The sequence below is a fragment of the Bos mutus genome, chromosome 6 (genome assembly GCF_027580195.1).
Source record: "Bos mutus isolate GX-2022 chromosome 6, NWIPB_WYAK_1.1, whole genome shotgun sequence".
NCBI lineage: Eukaryota > Metazoa > Chordata > Mammalia > Artiodactyla > Bovidae > Bos > Bos mutus.
In genome coordinates this window covers 55657622-55681955 of record NC_091622.1, presented here as the reverse complement: position 1 = coordinate 55681955, position 24334 = coordinate 55657622, and the positions used below count along the sequence as shown (strand labels likewise).

The window sequence follows — 24334 nt, the reverse complement described above, 5'->3', positions numbered from 1 at the left end:
CACAACTTGTATTGAAATTAAATAATTTGATGACATCCTTATTTATTCCAGATGTTCTTAACAACTCTGCAATTAAACTCTTTATTTTATGATACCATCAGCAAACTTTGACAAGTGGGATTACCTGGCAGTGAATAGCCCTTGATCAGACTCCACAAAAGATGAGATTTTGATATACTAATAGTTCCATAAAACATAATCAACCTTTATTAAATCAACTTGTTTATTCAAGAACAGCTGACTTTGCTATTTCTTGAGTTCAAGACTCTATCCATGTCCAAAATTTCAGGCATTGAGGGAATTATGTTTGGCCTGTTTGAGGTCAAATATTCAATTATACTGAACACTGAAGAACATGAAAACTTCTATGAGCTCCACATGGATGGAAAAGACAATTTCTAGAATTTTGGTATAATTATCTAAAAATAAAGTAGAAGGATACACAAACCAGCACATATCCACCCTAGGCTGCTTTTTTCAAGTCTTACAGTGTACTGATAACATAATTCCCAGACACATGCCTTAGTGCCACACAATTAAAGATTTTTCTCCAAGATAAAAAGATCTGTTCCAAAGTACCTCAATATTTTGTCTTTGCAAATAGACAATACAGGGGACTTTTCAAGGATAATTTCTTTTGTTTATTAAACTATATTTTTAGTGCAGTTTTCGATTCATAGTAAAAAGGAGAGGAAGGTGCAGAGATTTCCCATATATCACCTACTCCCACAAATGCATAACTTCTTCCATTTATCCCCATTCCCCATTCCCCACCAGAGTGGTATGTTTACTACAATTGATGAACTTGCATTGGCATAGCATAGCCACCCAAAGTCCTTAATTTCATTAGAGTTCACTCTTTGTGTTGCACTGAATGGCTAACAATTAAACAATCTGGCAGTTAGAAAGTGAAAGTGAAAGTCATTCAGTCTGTCCAACTCTTTGTGACCCCATGCACTATACAGTCCATGGAAATCTCCAGGCCAGAATACTGGAGTGAGTAGCCTTTCCCTTCTCCAGCAAATCTTTCCAACCCAGGGATTGAACCCAGGTCTCCCACATCACAGGCGGGTTCTTTACCAGCTGAGCCACCAAGGAAGCCCAGAAATACTGAAGTGGATAGCCTATCCCTTCTCCAGCAGACCTTCCCAACTGAGAAATTGAACCAGGGCCTCCTGAATTGCAGGCGGATTCTTAACCAGGTAAGCTATCAGGGAAGCCCTAAGTGTTTCAAAGGAGAGGAATGTTCTGACAATGAACATGCCCAGGAATCTTCCTTAGAGGACGCATCCAATTCTAGTTTCCCCTACAGAAACCCTAGAAATGGAAATGGCAACCCACTCCATTATTTTTGCCTGGAGAATTTCATGGACAGATGAGCCTGGAGGGCTACAGTCCATGAGATCGAAAGAATAGGACATGACTGAGTGACTAACACTTCAGTGGATTTGGACAAATACGTATTGACACATACCCATCATTATAGTATTGTACAGAGTGATTTAGGTTTTTACCAACCTAAAAAGTCTTTGTACTGTGCCTGTTCATTTGTCTCCAATGCCAAACTCCTATAACTATGATATTTTACTGTCTTCATGGTTTTCCCGTTTCCAAAATGCTGTATAGTGTGTATCAAACAGTAGGTAGCCTTTTCAGATTGGCTTCTTTCACTTAGCAGTACGCATTTAAGGTGCCTCCATGTCTTTCTGTGGCTTGTTAGCTCATTTATTTTTGGTGCTGAATAATATTCTATTGTGTGGGTGTTATTTATTCATTCACCTGCTGAAGAACATCTTGCTTGCTACCAAGTTTTGACAGATAAGAATAAAGCTGCTATAACACCTGTGTGTATACATTTTTAACTCCTTTGGGGGAAATACCAAGGAGTGCTATTGCTGGATCATATGGTGGGATTATATTTAGTTTTGTAAGAAATCAACAAACTATCTTCTAAAGTGTACCATTTTGCATTCCCACCAGCAACGAATGAGAATTCCTGTTTTGCCCCATCTTCACCAGCATTTGAAGTTGTCAGTGTCCCAGATTTGGGTCATTCTAATAGGTATGTAGTAATATCTACATATGTTAGAGTGTTATGTTAATACTTATATATTATAAGTGTTATGTTAACACTTATATGTTATAAGTGTTATAAGTGAGTCTCACTTATATGATATAGATCATCTTTTTAAATTCTTATTTGGCAACTGTACACTGTCTTTGGTGAGGTATCTATTAAAGTTTTTGGCCTATTTTTGAATCAGGTCTTTGTTTTCTTATTGTGGGTTTTAGGACTTATTTATGAATTTTGGATATCAGTCCTTTATCAGATGTACCTTTTGCAAATATTTTCTCCCAGTTTGTGACTCATCTTCTTACTCACTTGGCATTTTTTTGCCCAGTGTAGAAGTTTCTAACTTTATGTTCCAACAATATCAATTATTTTTTTCACAGACTATACCTTTGATGTTTTATCGAAGAAGTCATCGCCTTACACAAGATCATTTAGATTTTCACCTGTGTTATCTTCTAGGAGTTTTGTATGCTGTTGTGTTTCATATTTATGTTTACATGCTACTATTTTGGATTAACTTTTGTAAAGGGTATAATATTTGTATCTAGATTCATTCTTTTTGCATGTGAATGTTCACTTGTTCCAACTCTATTTGTTGAAGAGACTGACTTGGCTCCATTGTATTGCCTTTTTCCCTTCGTCAAAGATCAGTTGGTTGTATTTTCTGGGTTCTCTATTCTGTTCTATTGGTCTATGTGTCAATTCTTAAGTGGTCACTACCACACTGTCTTGATCACTGTAGCTTTATAGTTCACCTTGAAGTCAGGGAGGGTCAGTCCTCCAATGCTGATCTTCCTTAATACAGTGAGTCCCTTATATATGAATGAGTTCTGTTCTAAGAGAGAGTTTATAAGTCCACTTTGTTCATAAGTCCAACAAAGTTAGCCTAGGTACCCAACTAACATGATTAGCTATATAGTACTATGCTGTAATAGGTTTAATATATTTTTCACACAAATAATACATAAAAAACAAACACAAAAAATAAAGGAATCATTTTTAATCATGAAGTACCTTGAAAAGTACTGTAGTATATTACAATAGCTTGCACACAGGGGTTGACATCTAGTAAAGAAGCAAAACAAGTTACTGACTAGAGGAATGAGAAGAAAGTGAGAGGTGGTAGAGCTGAAGGATCATCAGCAATAGGAGATGGAGGCCAAGCTGCAATTTCACTCATGCCTGACATTGATGGCACAGGTTCTGGTTTCTTGCTGGATTAAATTCTATCTACCCTCTTGGAAAAAAAAATCCAGTGATGTCTGGGTAGTAGCTCTTTTTTTCTTGTCATAGATGACAGGGTAGCTTTGGATTGCATTCTGCAATGGCTGCTGCAACCTTCATGTAACATTCTACATGTTACAAGAATAAACAGTACCTCCTCAAATAAAGAAAATCTCCTTGCCATTTCCTGTGTCACGAATCTCTTTGGTTTTTCAGTTACTCCTTTTTCCTTTGGTTTCTCTTTGTTCTTTCTCTATTGCACATTCGCTGTCACATCCATATTAAAAACCTCCTTAGGTAAATGAAAGCATTAGCTGCTCAGTTGTGTCTGAATCTTTGCAGCTTTATGGACTATAGCCTACCAGGCTTCTCTGTTCATGGGATTCTCCAGACAAAAATATTGGAGCGGGTTGCCATTTCCTTCTCCAGGGGATCTTCCTAACTCAGGGATTGAACCCAGGTCTCCTGAATTGCAGGCAGATTCTTTACCATCTGAGCTACCAGGGAATACTAAGTAAATACTTGCTTTCATCAATAATTTCTCAAAGTATTTCAGGAAACTCCCAGGCAGCATTAAGCTAAGTGGGACTTGATGCTGATCCAGGTGGTGCTAGTGGTAAAGAACTCACCTGCTGATGCAGGAGACATAAGAAACATTGGTTTGATACCTGGGTCAGGAAGATCCCCTGGGTTAGGGCATGACAACCCACTCCAGGATTCTTGCCTGGAGAACTGCAAGGACAGAGGAGCCAGGCGGGCTACAGTCTGTAGGGTCACAAAGAGTCAGACATGACTGAAGCAATTTAGCATGCATGCATTCACACACTGAGAGGTTTCTCCATTTCCTCTATCACTTTTCCATGCTTCTTAAATAGTATTGCCGACATCATTGACATCATCAGCACAGCAGACTTCACAGGTTCTATAATCTTCACAAGTCTTTTTTCTTTAGAATCATACCAGAACAATTCATGTTATAAGAACAAGAGATGTCTGTCATCTTTTCGCCTCGCTCCACTCTCTCAATTATTTTCACTTTTGTTTCCATCAGTATCTCTTGGCACTTCTTAGCAGTACCAACTGTATCACCACTGCTTTTACTCTTTTTTCCATACATCCTGGACTTGAAATAAAGATACTGTTCTACTGAATACTCCATAGAACAATAAAGTACACAAAATCATAGCCACTTGTAGAGAATGCATACACATGATGATGTATGCCAGACATGTGAACTAACTTACATGGTTGGGCATGCAGACACATGTTCACATCTTTGAAAGTTCACAACTTGCACATAAGGAGGCTTACTGTATTATGTTGGCCAGTCTGAGTGATATTTTATTTTTGATTTGGAAAATTAAATTCTTACTTGACTTTCCAATCCACATACCAAAGCTATATAGTATTTAGGAATAAGCCTAATAAAATGTATATAGTATATGTGTGGAGACTTTTTGGCAATGCTTCATTGAAAGACATTGGAAAACAACACAAATTGAAGCATATATTACAGGTAATAGATTTAAAGATACAATATACTAAAGATGTCATCTTTCTCCAAACTGACCCATATGTCAGAGGCAATTACCAGCAAAACCCCAACAGTTTGTTTTTGTGGACCTTAACAAATTCTATTTTATATGAGTGGAAAAATTTCAAGGAAAACAAACCAAAAAAATATCTGGATAAGAATAATATGATATGGCTTACCTATCAGGGATCAACTTATTATAAAGCCTTAAAAGTTATGACAGTGTTAGATTAGCTCAAAACTATACAACAAGACTGACCAGTGGAACAGTTCAGAAGAAAATCTGTTATATGACAGAGGAGGCTTCACAGATTGTTAGGGAAAGAAATAACCATTCAAAAAATCATGCTGTCTATCCACATAAAAACAATATATGGATTTTTACCTCACATTGTATGTAAAAGTCAATTTCAGATGGATTGAAGACTTACATGAAATCCAAACCTTTAAAATTATAAGATAATAAAGAAGAACACTTTTATAATTTAGGAGATAGAAGTATTTTAGGACTGGGACAAAAAACACTGATAATAAAAGAAATATATGATAAATTAGTCATGTAAATATAAAACTACAGGCCACAAATTGACAAAGGTTAGCACCGAGACCATTAAAAATTTACAAATCAATGTAAAAAGTTCAAAAATGAGCAAGAAATTAACAAAGTACTGCACAATTGCATTTATCTCACATGCTAGTAAAGTAATGCTCAAAATTCTCCAAGCCAGGCTTCAGCAATATGTGAACCATGAACTTCCTGATGTTCCAGCTGGTTTTAGAAAAGGCAGAGGAACCAGAGATCAAATTGCCAACATCTGCTGGATCATCAAAAAAGCAAGAGAGTTTCAGAAAAACATCTATTTCTGCTTTATTGACTATGCCAAAGCCTTTGATTGTGTGGATCACAATAAACTGTGGAAAATTCTGAAAGAGATGGGAATACCAGACCACCTGATCTGCCTCTTGAGAAATCTTTATGCAGGTCAGGAAGCAACAGTTAGAACTGGACATGGAACAACAGACTGGTTCCAAATAGGAAAAGGAGTATGTTAAGGCTGTATATTGTCACCCTGTTTATTTAACTTATATGCAGAGTACATCATGAGAAACGCTGGACTGGAAGAAACACAAGTTGGAATCATGATTGCTGGGAGAAATATCAATAACCTCAGATATGCAGATGACACCACCCTTATGGCAGAAAGTGAAGAGGAACTCAAAAGCCTCTTGGTGAAAGTGAAAGTGGAGAGTGAAAAAGTTGGCTTAAAGCTCACCATTCAGAAAACGAAGATCATGGCATCTGGTCCCATCACTTCATGGGAAATAGATAGATAAACAGTGGAAACAGTATCAGACTTTTATTTTTGAGGGGCTCCAAAATCACTGCAGATGGTGACTGCAGCCATGAAATTAAAAGACGTTTACTTCTTGGAAGGAAAGTTATGACCAACCTAGATAGCGTATTCAAAAGCAGAGACATTACTTTGCCAACAAAGGTTCGTTTAGTCAAGGCTATGGTTTTTCCAGTGGTCATGTATGGATGTGAGAGTTGGACTATGAAGAAAGCTGAGCGCCAAAGAATTGATGCTTTTGAACTGTGGTGTTGGAGAAGACTCTTGAGAGTCCCTTGGACTGCAAGGAGATGCAACCAGTCCATTCTGAAAGATATCAGCCCTGGGTGTTCTTTGGAAGGAATGATGCTAAAGCTGAAACTCCAGTACTTTGTTCACCTCATGCGAAGAGTTGACTCATTGGAAAAGACTCTGATGCTAGGAGGGATTGGGGGCAGGAGGAGAAGGGGACGACAGAGGATGAGATGGCTTGATGGCATCACTGACTCGATGAACGTGAGTCTGGGTGAACTCCGGGAGTTGGTGATGGACAGGGAGGCCTGGCGTGCTGCGATTCATGGGGTCGCAAAGAGTCGGACATGACTGAGCGACTGAACTGACTGAACTGACATATAAGAAAACACAAATATCTAATAAAAGCCATTATGAAAGATGCCACCTTTATTTTAATCAGAGAACTACAGATTAAAGCCACAAAAATCCATTTTACAACTATTAGATTTTCAGATTACAAAATCTGACAATATGCAAGGCTAAAAAATATAAAAATACTGGGAGAATGAAATTTAGTTCTACCAGTTTGTAAAACCTGAAAAATTGTACATGTGTATATGCTATGCCCAGCAGTAAGACTGGTAGATACTCTGAAGAAGTGCCTACACAATATACTTTGAGTGAAGAATAATCATAATAGTAATATCCATGTTAGCAAAAATTGAAACTACACGAATATCCCCCAATAAGAACACTGATGATTGAAATATGAAGCTATTCAATAGACTATTATACAGAAATGAGAACAAACTTTATACAATAATAAATGGAACAGCAAGACCATAAGACTATATGCAGAAGGGTAGCATTTTTAGAAGTGGCAAGCACAGACAAAGCCACACAAGACATTATATATGGATGAATAAAAATATATTGATGAAAGTAAAAAAAGTTAAAAGCACAGGAATGAGTCAAACTTTTTTAATAGTGGTTAACTTTGGTGAAAATGAAGAGTAATTAGGGTAGGGAGGTAAGGGATAGGATGGGAAGAGACAAGTAAAGAGATGTAATTTTATTAATGATATATAATTTCTTAAGTTATGTGATAGTGTTACCAGTTTCTCCATTTTATTATTTTTATATGACATGTATATTGTACAGATATTCTTGTATATGACTCACATATATTTTAATAAGGTTATCTTAAAACCAATAGCATTTTGTAGAAATGGCATTTTTCATGCAAAAAAAAAAAAAAACACAATTTCCCATCTAATTCTCTAAAATATTTCTTGCATAATATGAAATAAGCTTCTATTTAATAAATTAATTTCTCCTTTCATTACTATCAAGAAATCTTTTCTGGCTCATAATTAAATGACTGTCATGTTTTGCCCAGAAATCATTCACACATGAAGGAATGTACTACAACAAAGACCTTTTATTCTTTATTTTCAAACTACATTTTGACATCAAATCATTTTATCTTTTTTATATTCTGAGACATGGATTGCTTCATTGTGTTTCTATTTCCACAGAAAATGTTCAGCTAACTTTTACTCTTTGATATAAGAATGTTATGTAAATAGTTCATATAGGTTTTTACTTAATTGTTTTATGCTCCTCTAGATAGGGAAAATGCATCTCCCATGTCTATCACTAATAGCAGCAGAGCATATCATAATTTATCAATTTAGTATTGTCAGAAAGTACAGAAAATTAATGGCATGATTTATTTTTCCACAAATTTACTCATTAATTTATTTAATTCACCAAATTCAACATGGCACCAACTATGTTGTAATTATGCTGAGTGATTATAAATGGAAAAGATAAATTTAATAACACTATGGTGTGATTTAAGATATACAAAAGAACAGGGCTGGAACTAAGAGAGGAGCAGTTAATCCCTTCTGGAGATCACAGACTATCTTGACATAAGGAGAGAGCTGAGCTTCAACTTATAGAACAAATGAGAGTTCTTCAGCTAATCATGGCAGAAAAAGCAGAGAGATCATGTACTAAGGCAAAGAAATGGAGAAGAAAAAAGAAATTTGGCTAGTTGAATTGATGACAAATGGCAATCTTAGAACGCCAGACAAAGTGACACACACACACAAACACACAAGTTAGACAAACTCTGAAGCTGGAAAGAAAATCCCCTAGATCTGGGGGGAAAAAAATCTCAAAAAGCTAGAATTCTTTTTCCTTCCTAGGGAACACAAGGGATTGAGTCCATGAATCAGCCTGCCCCAATCCCACCAGTCACGCACACACACCAGATGTGTGGGGTCTGGAGTCTAACATGCACTTAGGCCCATTACATACAGCCTCCAGCTGTCAGCTAGAACTGACTCAGTCATAAAACTGGAACCCCCAAAAGGACAGTACTGGCCTTGAAATAAGAAACAACAAAAACAACCAAAATCCCTTTGAACAACTGACTCAGGAAAGCAACAAAGAAGCATACAAAATCTTCTGTGGTTCTATTTCCAGTTTTTTAAGGAATCTCCACACTGTTCTCCATAGTGGCTGTACTAGTTTGCATTCCCACCAACAGTGTAAGACTGCCTTATGATCCAGCAATCCCACTGCTGGGCATACACACTGAGGAAACCAGAAGGGAAAAAGACACGTGTACCCCAATGTTCATCACAGCACTGTTTATAATAGCCAGGACATGGAAGCAACCTAGATGTCCATCAGCAGATGAATGGATAAGAAAGCTGTGGTACATATACACAATGGAGTATTACTCAGCCATTAAAAAGAAAACATTTGAATCAGTTCTAATGAGGTGGATGAAACTGGAGCCTATTATACAGAGTGAAGTAAGCCAGAAGGAAAAACACCAATACAGTATAATAACGCATATATATGGAATTTAGAAAGATGGTAACAATAACCCTGTGTACGAGACAGCAAAAGAGACACTGATGTATAGAACAGTCTTATGGACTCTGTGGGAGAGGGAGAGGGTGGGAAGATTTGGGAGAATGGCATTGAAACATGTAAAATATCATGTATGAAACGAGATGCCAGTCCAGGTTCAATGCATGATACTGGATGCTTGGGGCTAGTGCACTGGGACGACCCAGAGGGATGGTATGGGGAGGGAGGAGGGAGGAGGGTTCAGGATGGGGAACACATGTATACCTGTGGCGGATTCATTTTGATATTTGGCAAAACTAATACAATTATGTAAAGTTTAAAAAAAAAAAAAAAGCTGTGGGTGGAAAGGAAGGGAGGAGAACAGTTGATCTGATCAAGAAGTATAATCAATACTTGGAAATAAATTTCTAAGGCTAAAATTTGTAGAGTAGAATTAGTATGAAAGACAATTTACTAGTTTATACCATGTAAATAGATATCACAGTTAATATCATGCTCATAGGTAAGATAATCTGAATGAGACTTAAAATGAAAGTGTTTACAATGATTAAAGGAATAAAAGAAGAAATAGTAAGCATAATGAAAAAATAGAGAACCTCAGAAAAGATATTTTAAAAATTTTAATATATAATAATAGCCTTTTAGAAAAGAGAATTATAATTATTAAAATGAACACCTTAAACAATTGACAGTAAAATTGGTAAAATATATGATAAATCTAAGGAAATCTCCACAAATGTAGCATGTAAAATATTAAAAATATTTAAGATTAAGGTGGACATTCATATAAATTATGTTTAACCTATTTATATTTCAGTTCAGTTCAGTCGCTCAGTTGTGTATGACTCTTTGTGACCCCATGAATCACAGCATGCCAGGCCTCCCTGTCCATCACTATCACCAGGAGTTCACTCAGACTCACGTCCATCAGTTGGTGATGCCATCCAGCCATCTCATCCTCTGTTGTCCCCTTTTCCTCCTGCCCCCAATCCCTCCTAGCATCAGGGTCTTTTCCAGTGAGTCAGCTCTTAGCATTTGGTGGCCAAAGTACTGGAGTTTCAGTTTTAGCATCATTCGTTCCAAAGAACACCCAGGGCTGATCGCTTTTAAAATGGACTGGTTGGATCTCCTTGCAGTCCAAGGGACTCTCAAGAGTCTTCTCCATCATCACAGTTCAAAAACATCAATTCTTTGGCGCTCAGCTTTCTTCACAGTCCAACTGTCATACCCAAACATGACCATTGGAAAAACCATAGCCTTGACTAGAAGGACCTTTGTTGGCAAAGTAATGTCTCTGCTTTTGAATATGCTATCTAGGTTGGTCATAACTTTTCTTCCAAGGAGTAAGCGTTTTTTAATTTCATGGCTGCAGTCACCATCTGCAGTGATTTTGGAGCCCCACAAAAATAAAAGTCTGACACTGTTTCCACTGTTTCCCCATCTATTTCCCATTAATACAAATGATGATTTTATTTATATAATAGTTTCTCTTTAATTTCACCATGCTGTTTTCTTGTTTTCTTTCTGTTACCATTTTGCCATATGAATTTTTACTTTTCTTTTGCTTTTATATAATTTATATTCAATTCTAGATTTTTGAAAATGAGTTAATGTCCTATTCTTGATCTGTTAAATTTTTATTCCCAACTCATTAATTTTATCTATTTATTTTGCTAAGATCAAGTGAGTAGTACATTTTGTGAGCACTTGTATTTAAAAAAAAAAAAAAAGCTTGTTAGGTGAAAACCCTAATTCCACATCTTCCCTTCAAATCTATGAAGGCTTTAGTCCATTTATCATGCTATACAGAATGAGCCTGGGGCTAGACTGATTTTATTCCTTCTTACTGAATCTATTTCTGCTGAATGAATGCTTATGGAATTACCTTTTATTTAAAAATACATTTCAATTTGCTATGTTATGTCTAAAGTATAGGTTTTTTTCCATAAATTTTGAAATAACACTTTCTAACTCAAGGTTTTAGTCAACATCAGAAAATTACATCTCTGTGCCTTTGATTATTACTTTTTTGTGGTTGTTTTGGTCTCTTTCTCAATGGTACTTAAATTTCTTAAGTTATATCACTTTAGATGAGCCCTTATCATACCTTGGTGACTTTTCATCTCAGTTTCTTATCTTTGTATCTCACCCTGTTGTTCTTTATTCTTTTCTGCCCCATCCTGATGGTCATTTCTATATATTGTTGTTGTGGTTATTTTTGTTCTTCTTTGAAGTTTTGGTGTTGATTGGTATTATTTTTTTTCCCTTACCACATCATGGAGGAGTTGGGTATTTTCTTATCTTTGAGTGAACATCTGTTCACCCATTTTCAATTTGGTTGTCATTTGAATCTTTCATAGATCTAGAGGGCAACATTTCTAAACCAGTTTTCAGTGTCTAGTCATTTTTGCCGAGTATAATTTCTCTGGACCAAGGTGTAACATTCTCCTATCGGTACTGACTAGATTTCCAGTACTTTGAGTCAATGAAGTGTATGAAAATGTGCCACCCCCAGTATGCATATCTTTTAGAGATATTATTGCCTCTACTGTTATCCCTATATTTTGGCAATTTCATTTTTGACAGTGCAATACACTGCTTCCAATTTCTCTCCACATTCTGCCCTGTTGTTTCTGAGGGATGTGGAAGTACAGCAAGGGAGAGGCAAAAGAAACATTGATTTAGTCACTTGCACAAATGATATTTGTGTATGACAGGGATACATTTTTATTCTCACTGGTGTATATAGACTATGAATAAGATCAACAATTGGGAACAGGAAATTGTTTTATTATTATCTTTCTGGCAAATGTAGCTACTTTGTTTTATAATATAAAGTACATGTCAACACAAATTTATTTTTATTAATCCTTTGCAACCTACCCTAGAGACAACTGAAACATTTACTAGATTTTAGCAATAAGTTACCAGTAAGAATCAAATTTTAGAGTTAAGTTCTCATCTTTAAATATATATATATATATATATATATACACACACACACACACACACACACACACACATATAAAATATATGTATATAAAATGCGAGGATATTTGAAAGAGAATGTCTTAATCTGTTAAGACTAATATGTTTAAGTAGGAAGCTCCAGGATATTTTTGGTTTTAAATCGTACTTTACCATGATATACAAGAACATGGATTAACTCAATGCCAATTAGGATATAATACATATAATGTTGTACAGCAAAAGCACAGACAACTGAATCGTGTCTATACTTCTGTGTTCGCTCTCACATACCTAATACTAACAAAAGTTTAACTTGGTTGCCTGGCCAATGTTCTACTATTGTCAGCTTCCTAAATTAGAAACACAGTGGTAAAGAGCAAATACTCCACCTCTCAATTTCTAATCTTACAGCCTCAAACTAAATACATGGCAGATCCATGTGCTATACAGAGTCATGATTAGAGGTAAAATATGTGAGTCCAAACCCAGCTCACACACTTCTTAGGCACAGTCCTTCCTCAGTATCTGGGTGCAAAAGACTGATTCCAGGACCCCCAGAGGTACCAAACTCTTCAAGTCCCTTTTGAAATTGGCATAGGCTTTGCACATAATCTAGACACACATCTTCTTTTTAATTATCTCAAGACTAATTATAATACTTGATACAGTTAAATGGTATATAAATAGTTGCCAGTGCATGGCATATTCAAGTTTTGCCTTGGGAAGCTTGCTAGAATTTTTTAAAAAATATTATTGACCTGTGATAGATTGATCCTCAGATGTACAACCTGCAGATAATTGTAATACAAGTTCTTAGTCTCATTGAGTTTTAGACTTCCAAGTGATAAAATGAAGGTGAGGTGGTGGGCAGATTGGATGAGATAATATACATAAGGAATCTGGTTTAAAAAATTAGCTTCTGATTATAGTAAAGTTGCAGGATATAAAATCAACACACAGAAATCCCTTGCATTCCTATACACTAATAATGAGAAAACAGAAAGAGAAATTAAGGAAACAATTCCATTCACCATTGCAACGAAAAGAATAAAATACTTAGGAATATATCTACCTAAAGAAACTAAAGACCTATATATAGAAAACTATAAAACACTGGTGAAAGAAATCAAAGAGGACACTAATAGATGGAGAAATATACCATGTTCATGGATTGGAAGAATCAATATAGTGAAAATGAGTATACTACCCAAAGCAATTTATAGATTCAATGCAATCCCTATCAAGCTACCAACAGTATTCTTCACAGAGCTAGAACAAATAATTTCACAATTTGTATGGAAATACAAAAAACCTCGAATAGCCAAAGCGATCTTGAGAAAGAAAAAATGGAACTGGAGGAATCAACCTACCTGACTTCAGGCTCTACTACAAAGCCACAGTTATCAAGACAGTATGGTACTGGCACAAAGACAGAAATATAGATCAATGGAACAAAATAGAAAGCCCAGAGATAAATCCACGCACATATGGACAGCTTATCTTTGACAAAGGAGGCAAGAATATACAGTGGATTAAAGACAATCTCTTTAACAAGTGGTGCTGGGAAATCTGGTCAACCACTTGTAAAAGAATGAAACTAGAACACTTTCTAACACCATATACAAAAATAAACTCAAAATGGATTAAAGATCTCAACGTAAGACCAGAAACTATAAAACTCCTAGAGGAGAACATAGGCAAAACACTCTCTGACATACATCACAGCAGGATCCTCTATGACCCACCTCCCAGAATATTGGAAATAAAAGCAAAAATAAACAAATGGGACCTAATTAAACTTAAAAGCTTCTGCACATCAAAGGAAACTATTAGCAAGGTGAAAAGACAGCCTTCAGAATGGGAGAAAATAATAGCAAATGAAGCAACCGACAAACAACTAATCTCAAAATATACAAGCAACTCCTACAGCTCAACTCCAGAAAAATAAATGACCCAATCAAAAAATGGGCCAAAGAACTAAACAGACATTTCTCCAAAGAAGACATACAGATGGCTAACAAACACATGAAAAGATGCTCAACATCACTCCTTACCAGAGAAAAGCAAATCAAAACCACTATGAGGTACCATTTCACGCCAGTCAGAATGGCTCACGATCCAAAAGTCTACAAATAATAAATGCTGGAGAGGGTGTGGAGAAAAGGGAACCCTCTTACACTGTTGGTGGGAATGCAAACTAGTACAGCCACTATGGAGAACAGTGTGGAGATTCCTTAAAAACTGGAAATAGAACTGCCTTATGATCCAGCAATCCCACTGCTGGGCATACACACTGAGGAAACCAGAAGGGAAAGAGACACGTGTACCCCAATGTTCATCGTGAGAACTGTTTATAATAGCCAGGACATGGAAGCAACCTAGATGTCCATCAGCAGATGAATGGATAAGAAAGCTGTGGTACATATACACAATGGAGTATTACTCAGCCATTAAAAAGAATACATTTGAATCAGTTCTAATGAGGTGGATGAAACTGGAGCCTATTATACAGAGTGAAGTAAGCCAGAAGGAAAAACATAAATACAGTATACTAACGCATATATATGGAATTTAGAAAGATGGTAACGATAACCCTGTGTATGAGACAGCAAAAGAGACACTGATGTATAGAACAGTCTTATGGACTCTGTGGGAGAGGGAGAGGGTGGGAAGATTTGGGAGAATGGCATTGAAACATGTGAAATGTCATGTATGAAACGAGATGCCAGTCCAGGTTCAGTGCACGATGCTGGATGCTTGGGGCTGGTGCGCTGGGACGACCCAGGGGGATGGTATGGGGAGGGGGGAGGGAGGAGGGTTCAGGATGGGGAGCACGTGTATACCTGAAATTTTTTTAATCTTAAAAATAAAATTAAAGAAAAAAAAATTAGCTTCTCAGTTAATAATTGTTATTATTTCTGTCTGAAGTTGTTTCTCCCTCTAATGTTTTTTCCAAAAAGAAAAAAAAAATTGCCTTCAGAATCAAAGAATGTAAAGGTTCCTGTTTACCTTTCTTGTTAGGAAAAAAAAAAGTATTAAATGAAAGGACAGAAACAAAGATTAGGGTTACTATTTGTGTGTGTGTGTGTGTGTGTGTGTGTGTGTGTGTGTGCTTAGTCACTAACTTGTGTCTGACTCTTTTGCGACCCCACAGACTGTAGTTCTCCAGTCTCCTTTGTCCATGGGGTTTTCCAGGCAAGAATACCAGAGTGGGTTGCCATTTCCTTCTCCAGGGGATCTTCCTGACCCAGAGATCAAACCTTTACATCTTTGTAATTAACCATATCATAAATTTTTTGAAAGCGAGGATTAATTTTGCCTCTTTTGTGTCAATCTTTTCTCAGAGCATACTTTTGGACCTATGACAGCTAAAACCATTACCCTTCCAGATCCACAATATTTTGTTTCTATATTAAAAATATTTCATCATATTTCGGTGCTGATACTTAACTATATCTGATTATACTTTTAATCATGTTTCTTTGTTTACCATTAAGTCAACTAGAGCCATTAGGGTCAAACTTACCTGTTGAAGTACAAAGGTATGATTCTGTTTGTTGTGGTACTAGCTGTTCTTTTATGATCTATTTCAGACCCAAGATTTTTTTTGTCAGGGTGTGGAGAGCAAGGTAGGAGTACAGTGACTGGCTTCTGAAAAGAATGTGTTGATGGGTGCTGAACATGAATCATAGGGCTTGTGGATAGTACTGAGTAGGAAGTCTCTTGCTGAGTTTTTAAATATGCCACCAGAGATGGTTCAATTGGTTGAACCTAAACAAAGAAAAATAAAGGATATATATTGCTATATCTTAATAGCAGAAGATGCAAAGTATCAGCACATGTCCAAGTCAATTTTCTAAAAATTTATTAGAACATAGTTTTATACATTTTTCTCTGCATTGTTGGCTAGAATCAACACTATCTTATGAAAGATCATAGCGATTGGTCCTCTTTTTGCAAAGTCTTTGTAAAATCTAGGTTTCTTGTTCTATGTTATAAATAACTGAGAATCACTGTTAATTGTAGGCAACAAAATGACCCAGAAAACAAAATAGACATTTTACATAATTTCTAATTAGAACTATTGTTAGATCAAGTGATCTTCAGAAACTAGACAAACAAGACTACATTTATTTGTTTCCTCTCACATAAGAATGGCTAATAAAAATAACTAGAATGATTTCAAAATTTCACAGTTTATAGAAAATATTTATGAATCAATTATTTATAATATGTTTTCTTCCTGACTTTTCTTCCCTTACCCATTATGGTAACAACTGGGAAAAAATAGGAGAGCATGAGGGAGAGTTAGACTAGAAGGATAGGAAATATTGAAGAAATATGTTTTCTAAAATGTATATTGATACATAGTTGTATGTCTTGTATGTAATGCTTGTATGAATTAAATTCTCATCCCCAAAAGAACTGTTTTATAATTAAATATAACCAAATATTCATAATCAGAAATGTTCTAATTGATTAGCTTCTTTTTTAAACATCCTCTCAGGTGGAATTCTTGAATTATACAAAAGCCCCAAAGTCCAACATTAATTCTATCATAGATATTCAACATTTTTTTGGTCAACAAATATCATAAACAGTACAACAAAATAAGACAAAAAATAGCTAGAACAGGCTTTACAATAAGTCAGGGATTTCTTTGGGAATGAGATTTAATATGCTCTAAATCACCACTATTTCACTGATGACACTATAAGTTAGGTGATTAAAAGTATGAAAATTCATTTATTGCTATATTAAATATTTGTATCTTCTTCCCTTTTAGGACAAAGTTTGATAACCCACACAAAGCCTCACCAGTTTTTAATATTTACCTTTATTTGTACAAGCACTGGTGAGTTGAAAACTCCTGGAGGGTAATTTAAGGATATTCGGGAATCCATGGTTGTCTTATGAGTAAGACCTTTCTTTGTTACTGTAAAGGACTCTTTCTTTAAACAAGACACAACAGAAAAGATCCCCAACTTGTAAACTTTCACTTCAGCACAGGTCCCCTGTGTGGATTGAAGGATATTAAGACAATGACATTAAAACACATTAGTAGTGCATTATTCTGGAAGTATATGCTGTACATATTCTACAGCTGTGGGGAAAAAAGAAAAAACAATAGCTATATGCTGTTTCTGTCATTGAGAATTTCTTCATTAACCCAAAATGGATGGTCCTTTCATGAGATAAACTAGAAGTAGTTACTAGGAGTTTCTCAAACTTGAACCACACAATAGAAAAAAAGAGAAATAAATATATTTTTCAATTTAAATTATTCCCCTGAAAAGGTAAAAGGTAAATTTAGTGTTTTCACAAATATTAATCATGTTTGGAATCCTATCCTTCTTTTCCAGAATGGACTTTAAGCACTGGCCTCTATCCAGAAAGTTTAACAGTTTTAGAAATTCTGAGGGCTAAAATTTCATCATTTGGGTAGTTTACACCAATCCTACAGCACTTATACTGTCAGCAAATTCCTTCCTCTGACAATTCATAACCTCCTGATAAAGTCATTTTCTCTATTTCTCTCTTCCATGCAGGGGGAGCAGATGATTGCAAAGAGACACACTTGTGTTTCTTTTTTATATAGTGACATTTAAATTTGGAATGCATATATGCAAGGACATATTCAAGCTTTTTTATCACACAGAAAGGAACTGTGTACATAAATGAAAACATAATTATCTACTCAATATAATCACCAAAGCTTAAAATGAAGAGGAGGACTTAGAAGTAATCTGGTCTATTCAATGCTTCCCCAAACACCAGCCGAGCTCCACCCAGGCATGAGAGGATAATCATCCAGACACACACACAAACATTTCAGGACAATCACAATGGAAAATAATCTATCATTTGAAAACTGACTAAGGAAGAGATTTCACAATATCTCTGCATGAATCTGTTGCTGGGAAAATTCACGGCATGATGAATGTTCTTAATTGGCCAGAGGGAAAATGGTGAGAGGTAAGAAAAAAGGTTTTCTCGGAACTCATGATGGTTGCCATGCAGTTAGAGTATATTTGGCAGATACTGGGGAAACGGAAGGATTTTTAAGCAGGGGAGTGTCATGAGCAGAATTCTGACGATGGTTTATCTGACTCCAGAATTAGAATTCTTAAATGTCGTATGAACCACACAAAAATTTGGAAGGAATCCAGAGTTTAAATTTTCTTGGGCTAAATATAGGGATAACTACCATTAGAAAACTATTAAAAGAAAAGTATATGCTTTTATTTTTCTGAGTAGAAATGTTCTCCCTTTTTTCTTTTGCGCTATTTATTAACCATCTTCATATCTATTTGGTGAAAAGCATATGTGCTATGAACATTTTTTGTTATTATTATGATAGTCACATGGATAGGTCAATGGTAAAAGGCCACAAGCTACTTCCTAGACTGAATAGAAAACGTTTTAGTTGCACGAATTGGAGTAAATAATTAGAACAGGCACAGCTTTCATATTCAACTGTATAATCTTGTTTATAACTCAGAAAAGACCCAAATTGGAAGAGGAAAAGATGAGTCAAGAAGAATTCTTTGTATGTATGGCGTTTTTTTACATTTATTCCCTACCCACCTCTACAAATAATAACAACTTATATAAAGCTGAAAAGTAAATAATTTTAATTATTTAAAAATAAGTTCCCGTGGTCCAGAGAAGAACTTCAAATTTTAGTTCCCATCAACTCTATGCTCAGTTTAATAATTGTGCATGTATTCTTTCTTCAAAGCATATGATTTTGTCACCACAGATGGCTAGCAGTTCAGTTCAGTTCAGTTGCTCAGTCGTGTCAGACTCTTTGCGACCCCATGAACTGCAGCATACCAGGCTTCCCTGTCTATCACCAACTCCGGGAGCTTGCTCAAATTCATATTCATCATGTCAGTGGTGCCATCAAATCACCAAATCCTCTGTCATCCCCTTCTCCTCCTGCCTTCAATCTTGCCCAGCATCAGGGTCTTTTCCAGTGAGTCAGTTCTTCACATCAGGTGGCTAAAGTATTGGAGCTTCATCTTCAGCATCAGTCCTTCCAATGAATATTCAGGACTGATTTCCTTTAGGATTGACTGGTTTGATACCCTTTCAGTCCAAGAGACTCTCAAGAGTCTTCTCCAACACCACAGTTCAAAAGCATCAATTTTTTGGCTCTTAGTTTTCTTTATGGTCCAACCCTCACATCCATACATGACTACTGGAAAAAACCATAACTTGGACTAACCATCCTTTGTTGGCAAATTAATGTCTCTGCTTTTTAATATGCTGTCTAGGTTGGTCATAGCTTTCCTTCCAAGGCACAAATGTCTTTTAATTTCATAGCTACAGTGATTTTGGAGTCCAAGAAAATAAAGTCTCTCACTGTTTCTATTGTTTCCCCATCTATTTGCCATGAAATGATGGGACCAGATGCCATGATCCTAGTTTTTTGAAAGCTGAGTTTTAAGCCAGCTTTTTCACTCTCCTCTTTCACTTTCATCAAGAGGCTGTTTAGTTCCTCTTTGCTTTCTACCATAAGGGTTGTGTCATCTGTATATCTGAGGTTATTGATATTTCTCCCAGCAATCTTGATTCCAGCTTGTGCTTCATCCAGCCTGGCATTTTGCATGATGTACTCTGCATATAAGTTAAATAAGTAGGGTGACAATATATAACCTTGACATACTCCTTTCCCAGTTTGGAACCAGTCCGTTGTTCCATGTCCAGTTCTAACTGGTGCTACCTGACCTGAATACAGATTTCTCAGGAGGCATGTAAGGTGGTCTGGTATTCCCATCTCTTGAAGAACTTTCCACAGTTTGTTGTGATGCACACAGTCAAAGGCTTTAGCATAGACGGTGAAGCAGAACTAGATGTTTTTCTGGAATTCTCTTGCCTTTTCAATGATCCAGCAGATGTTGGCAATTTGATCTCTGGTTCCTCTGCCTTTTCTAAATCCAGCTTGAACATCTGGAAGTTCTTGGTTCATGTACTGTTGAAACCTGACTTAGAGAATTTTTAGCATTACTTTGCTAGCACGTGAGATGAGTGCAACTGTGCAGTAGTTTGAACATTCTTTGGCATTGCCTTTCTTTGGGATTGAAATGGAATAGATGGCTTTAGAGTTATTATAGTAAAGTCTACCATATAAATGATAGTTTATTAACTACTATAATGTGTTTATGGGCTTCCTTCTATCATCTTGAGTGTATTTTCTCATTTAATCCTTATTACCCTACCTGGTAGACACTATTATTGTATTCACTTTTAAGATGAAAAAACTGGGTCATAGCAAGGTTACATAATTTACTCAAGTGGACATTGCAAGCAACCAAAGTTTGATGTAGGAACCAAACTTCAAACCCAGCAGTCTTCCTCCACAATCCATATCCTAACTACCACATTTACTGTTTTCCATATATATACTAAACATGATTTATAGTAAACATGATTTATCTCAGTGCAAACACACATACAAGCACACACAGACACTCAAATATTTTCTCAACCCATGAATGATAAAAATAAAGCTACTGTCATCTAGAGATTCTAAACAGAAGCTCATCCCATTAAAAATGTTAGTCTAAACTAGTCTAAGGTATGACGCTAATTAAACAATGATGTTGGTTTTGCTTTCCAGGCAAAAATATAACACTTGCTGGTTCCTAGAATCAAGTTTTTCACTCCCAAATTTGACCAACAAGCTCTGCTGTTTGATCTTTATGTATAGAAAAATGAAACAAACAAACAAAAATAACACATGGATTCACCAGCATAAATCTCATCAATCCTTCCATTTTTACCAATGAAGCAATTATATCTATACAATGATTTGGTAATCTGAGTAATTAGTTAGAAGAAGAGTCACAGAGAAAATATTGGTGTAATCAAGGATTGACCAACCTTGTAACTTCCTGTCTTTCCCTCCAGTGAATTTGGAGTTAGATAACTTGATCGAAGGTTTATGTCAGACACTTTCACCATGATATCTCTGTAATTTCCCCTGTAACGTGCAGTAAATGGAATCGCAATGCATATTGGAAATGGAATTCTCTTTTCCATATCTGAGCACTCCACAGTGATGACATTGCTGACCAACTCTTCATTCTCACTCACTATTAAAGAACTCATGCTATTAGTTACCCTGCATTGTAAATGTTGTAGAACATAGGCTGGTGCTGTAATATAACAAGACACTTGGGGGACAGTATCATCACTCAGCACATCAAGATACCTGTAGGGGAAAAGGGGACATCATTGTTTTTCAATTAGTTGATTTATGGACTATATAGTGAAATGTCTAAGAGTATCAGTTCTAGAGCCACGGTGTTGTGGTGTGAATCCCAGCTCTCCCATTTCTGACACTGTGACTTTGGGCAAGATACACAACTTCTCTGTGCCTCAACTTTCTCAACTCTAAAATAGTGAAAAATAATACCAGTCTCATATGAAGGCTGTGAGAATTAAACGAACAATTATACAGTAAAGTCATTTAAAAGCTATGCCTGGCATATAGTAAGTACCATGTAAGTTATCCATTGTTATTGTTGTTATTACAGTTATTATTTAGGTGGTCAATTCATCTCTCAGTTTTGCTCACTTCAAATATAAATCTGAAGATTGCTGAAGCTTCTTGATAAATCAAAAACTAATACCTGAATAGTTTTCTAAGTTTTGATGAAAGGAAATGTGTGTGTGTGTGTGTGTGTATATATATATATATATATATATATATATATATATATGTTGTCCTGGAATTGTCTAAATGCCATAAATCAAGTGATGATGCTTATTACATTTTTAATAAAAATTGAGAAAATATAAAAGTACTGTGAATGTACATTTAATCAAGGTGAATAGAAACAGAATATTCACAGTCCTCAAAGAACCAATCCAAAAGCTTATTTTTACCTTTGGTTTTACTCTTACTTTCTGTATCATCATCTTTGCCAAACATTTTAGAATCTTATAGATTTGAATTCAAATTTGATATTAGTTACTTACTAACTGCTTTATCTTTAACATCAATAATTCTTATTAAAATAGCTATTAATAATATTTTAGCTCTTTCTATGATCAGGTTTTGTGCTAGACATTATTTCGTTTAAATTCCCATGCTATGGGGTCAGGCATATCCCACTGTCATTACCATTTTATAAATAAAGAAACTGAGGTTTAGAAATTTTAACTTTCTGAAAATTACACAGATAGTAAGTTGTAGAGTCAATAAATGAATCCATCTATCTTTAACACAAAAGCTCAAACTTTCTATTATATCAGACTTCCTCAAATCATTCTAAAATGCTGGTTTCATTATCCATTATAAACTGAAACAAATATCAAATATCAAATAATTCAATCTTCACAATAGTGTGAAGATTGAATGAGATAAAATGTTTCAACTTCTTATAATAGTGAATTAACATAAAATGAGTTTTCAATAAACATTAAATCTCTACACAGCTTGCACTTCTTCTCTTCTTTCTATTTCTTATTTCCTACCAGTGACATGACTGAAACATAAACAGTGTCAAAGAGAAATAAGAGAATCTTTAAAAAAGATTTTTTTTTAAAAAAAGAAAAGGATCTTTATAAAATACAGTGTAAATACCCAGTTCTAAAATAATCAGGTTTTAACTATTTTCAATTAATAAATTTAACTTTAAAATGCCCTGTAACACAGAAATCTAAAAAATATGTTGAAATAGAAGAGAGGATTATTTATTTATATTTACAATTCTTAACCCATACAGTGAGGAGGAATAGAAAATTACTCAAGTCATTGGTCTGTTTGAGTATTCTCTGATCATGATGATAATGGTACTTCAGAAAATTAGATACATTGTTTAATGGAAGGTGCAATGATTCTGCCTTGTAACACTTCAAAAATGACTCTCTTCTGTGCCCTGGAAGCCCAACTCAATACACTCTTCTTCCAAAAGACTAACAAAGTAGAGCAAGGAGACCTGTAGATCTAATCAAGCAGATCTAGTCCAGCCACCAAAATAATCATATTGGTTTATTCCAGTGTTGTTTCCCTTTGAGTCTGTATACACTAGGACAACTACCCTGAAAGAGTTAGACTTTTTAAAAAATATTCTCCAGGAAGGAATCACAACAGATTCCAAACTAGGTTTTGTTTATGACACTCATCTTTCTTGGGGCACCATGGCTTCCTAGCCTGAGGAGCTTCAATGAGCAGTCATCTTACGAAACATGCAAGCCAAGCAAAAGTGGTTACATTGCCACAAAGAGGAAATCACTAACAAGAACACCTAAAGGAGGTGTTAGAGGGAGTGGTTCAGCAGTGACTCATTAGTTGATGCATTGAGTCATTTCTGAGTGTGAGGATTCAAAGTGTTAATGTTTTTCTCAAGTGAAATGGGAACCACATATTGACTGCTTTTAACAGTTGTTTTTCAGAAGCATAAGTCTTTCAAACCTGGGGGGTCTTTCATGCCTTGAATGTGCTCCTGTGACATCTATGAAATTGACTAGACTTTCAGACATGTAGGGAACCTCAGAGCTCATCCCTTTCCTTTCATAGATGAGATAACAAAGTCAAAGTGAGCAAAATGACTTGCCTGAGACCATAGACTCATTTGTGGTGTTGTCCTGGAAATGGTATTGTGTGTCTGAAAGAGCACAGATGGGATAAGTGATGTTTGATGGTGTGTGTGTGGTGGAGAAAGTGAGGATTGGTGGTGGTAAAATAAATCAACATAGAGATGTTTAGCTGAGAGTGAAGGTTGGCCAAGCAACAAGGTACTAGACCCTTTAGATGATTTTATCCTTTGATCTTATCAAATAATCCCAGGAAGTATATATAATTTCTACAAATAAGAAAATGGGTCTAAGAAATGAAACAAGTTGCTCAGGGTCACAGAACTAGTATGGAATAAAACAGGAGATAAATTTATGTCTATCTGTCTTCTAAACCAATGGTATTTTTATTCCCCATTGTCTTCTAAGAGTCTTATTTTTACTGGGAAAATATAGCTTATGAATATTTTATTTTGTTTAAAGAAATATGGATTATTATTACCTTGTCTAGGGGCGATGGATTCATAAAATAGACCAGTCAATTTC

The 24334-nt window shown here is 35.6% G+C and overlaps 1 protein-coding gene across 1 annotated transcript in view; it reads right to left on the bottom strand.

The window, feature by feature from the left end:
- DTHD1 (death domain containing 1) overlaps positions 1–24334 on the bottom strand; it is an 86144-nt gene that overhangs the window by 58250 nt on the left and 3560 nt on the right. The window contains exons 3-5 of the mRNA XM_005886679.2: positions 21149–21479; positions 17095–17274; positions 15786–16030 (exon numbers count right to left, since the gene is read on the bottom strand). Coding sequence (XP_005886741.2) covers positions 15786–16030; positions 17095–17274; positions 21149–21479 — 756 coding nt within the window. The remainder of the gene's footprint in view (positions 1–15785; positions 16031–17094; positions 17275–21148; positions 21480–24334) is intronic.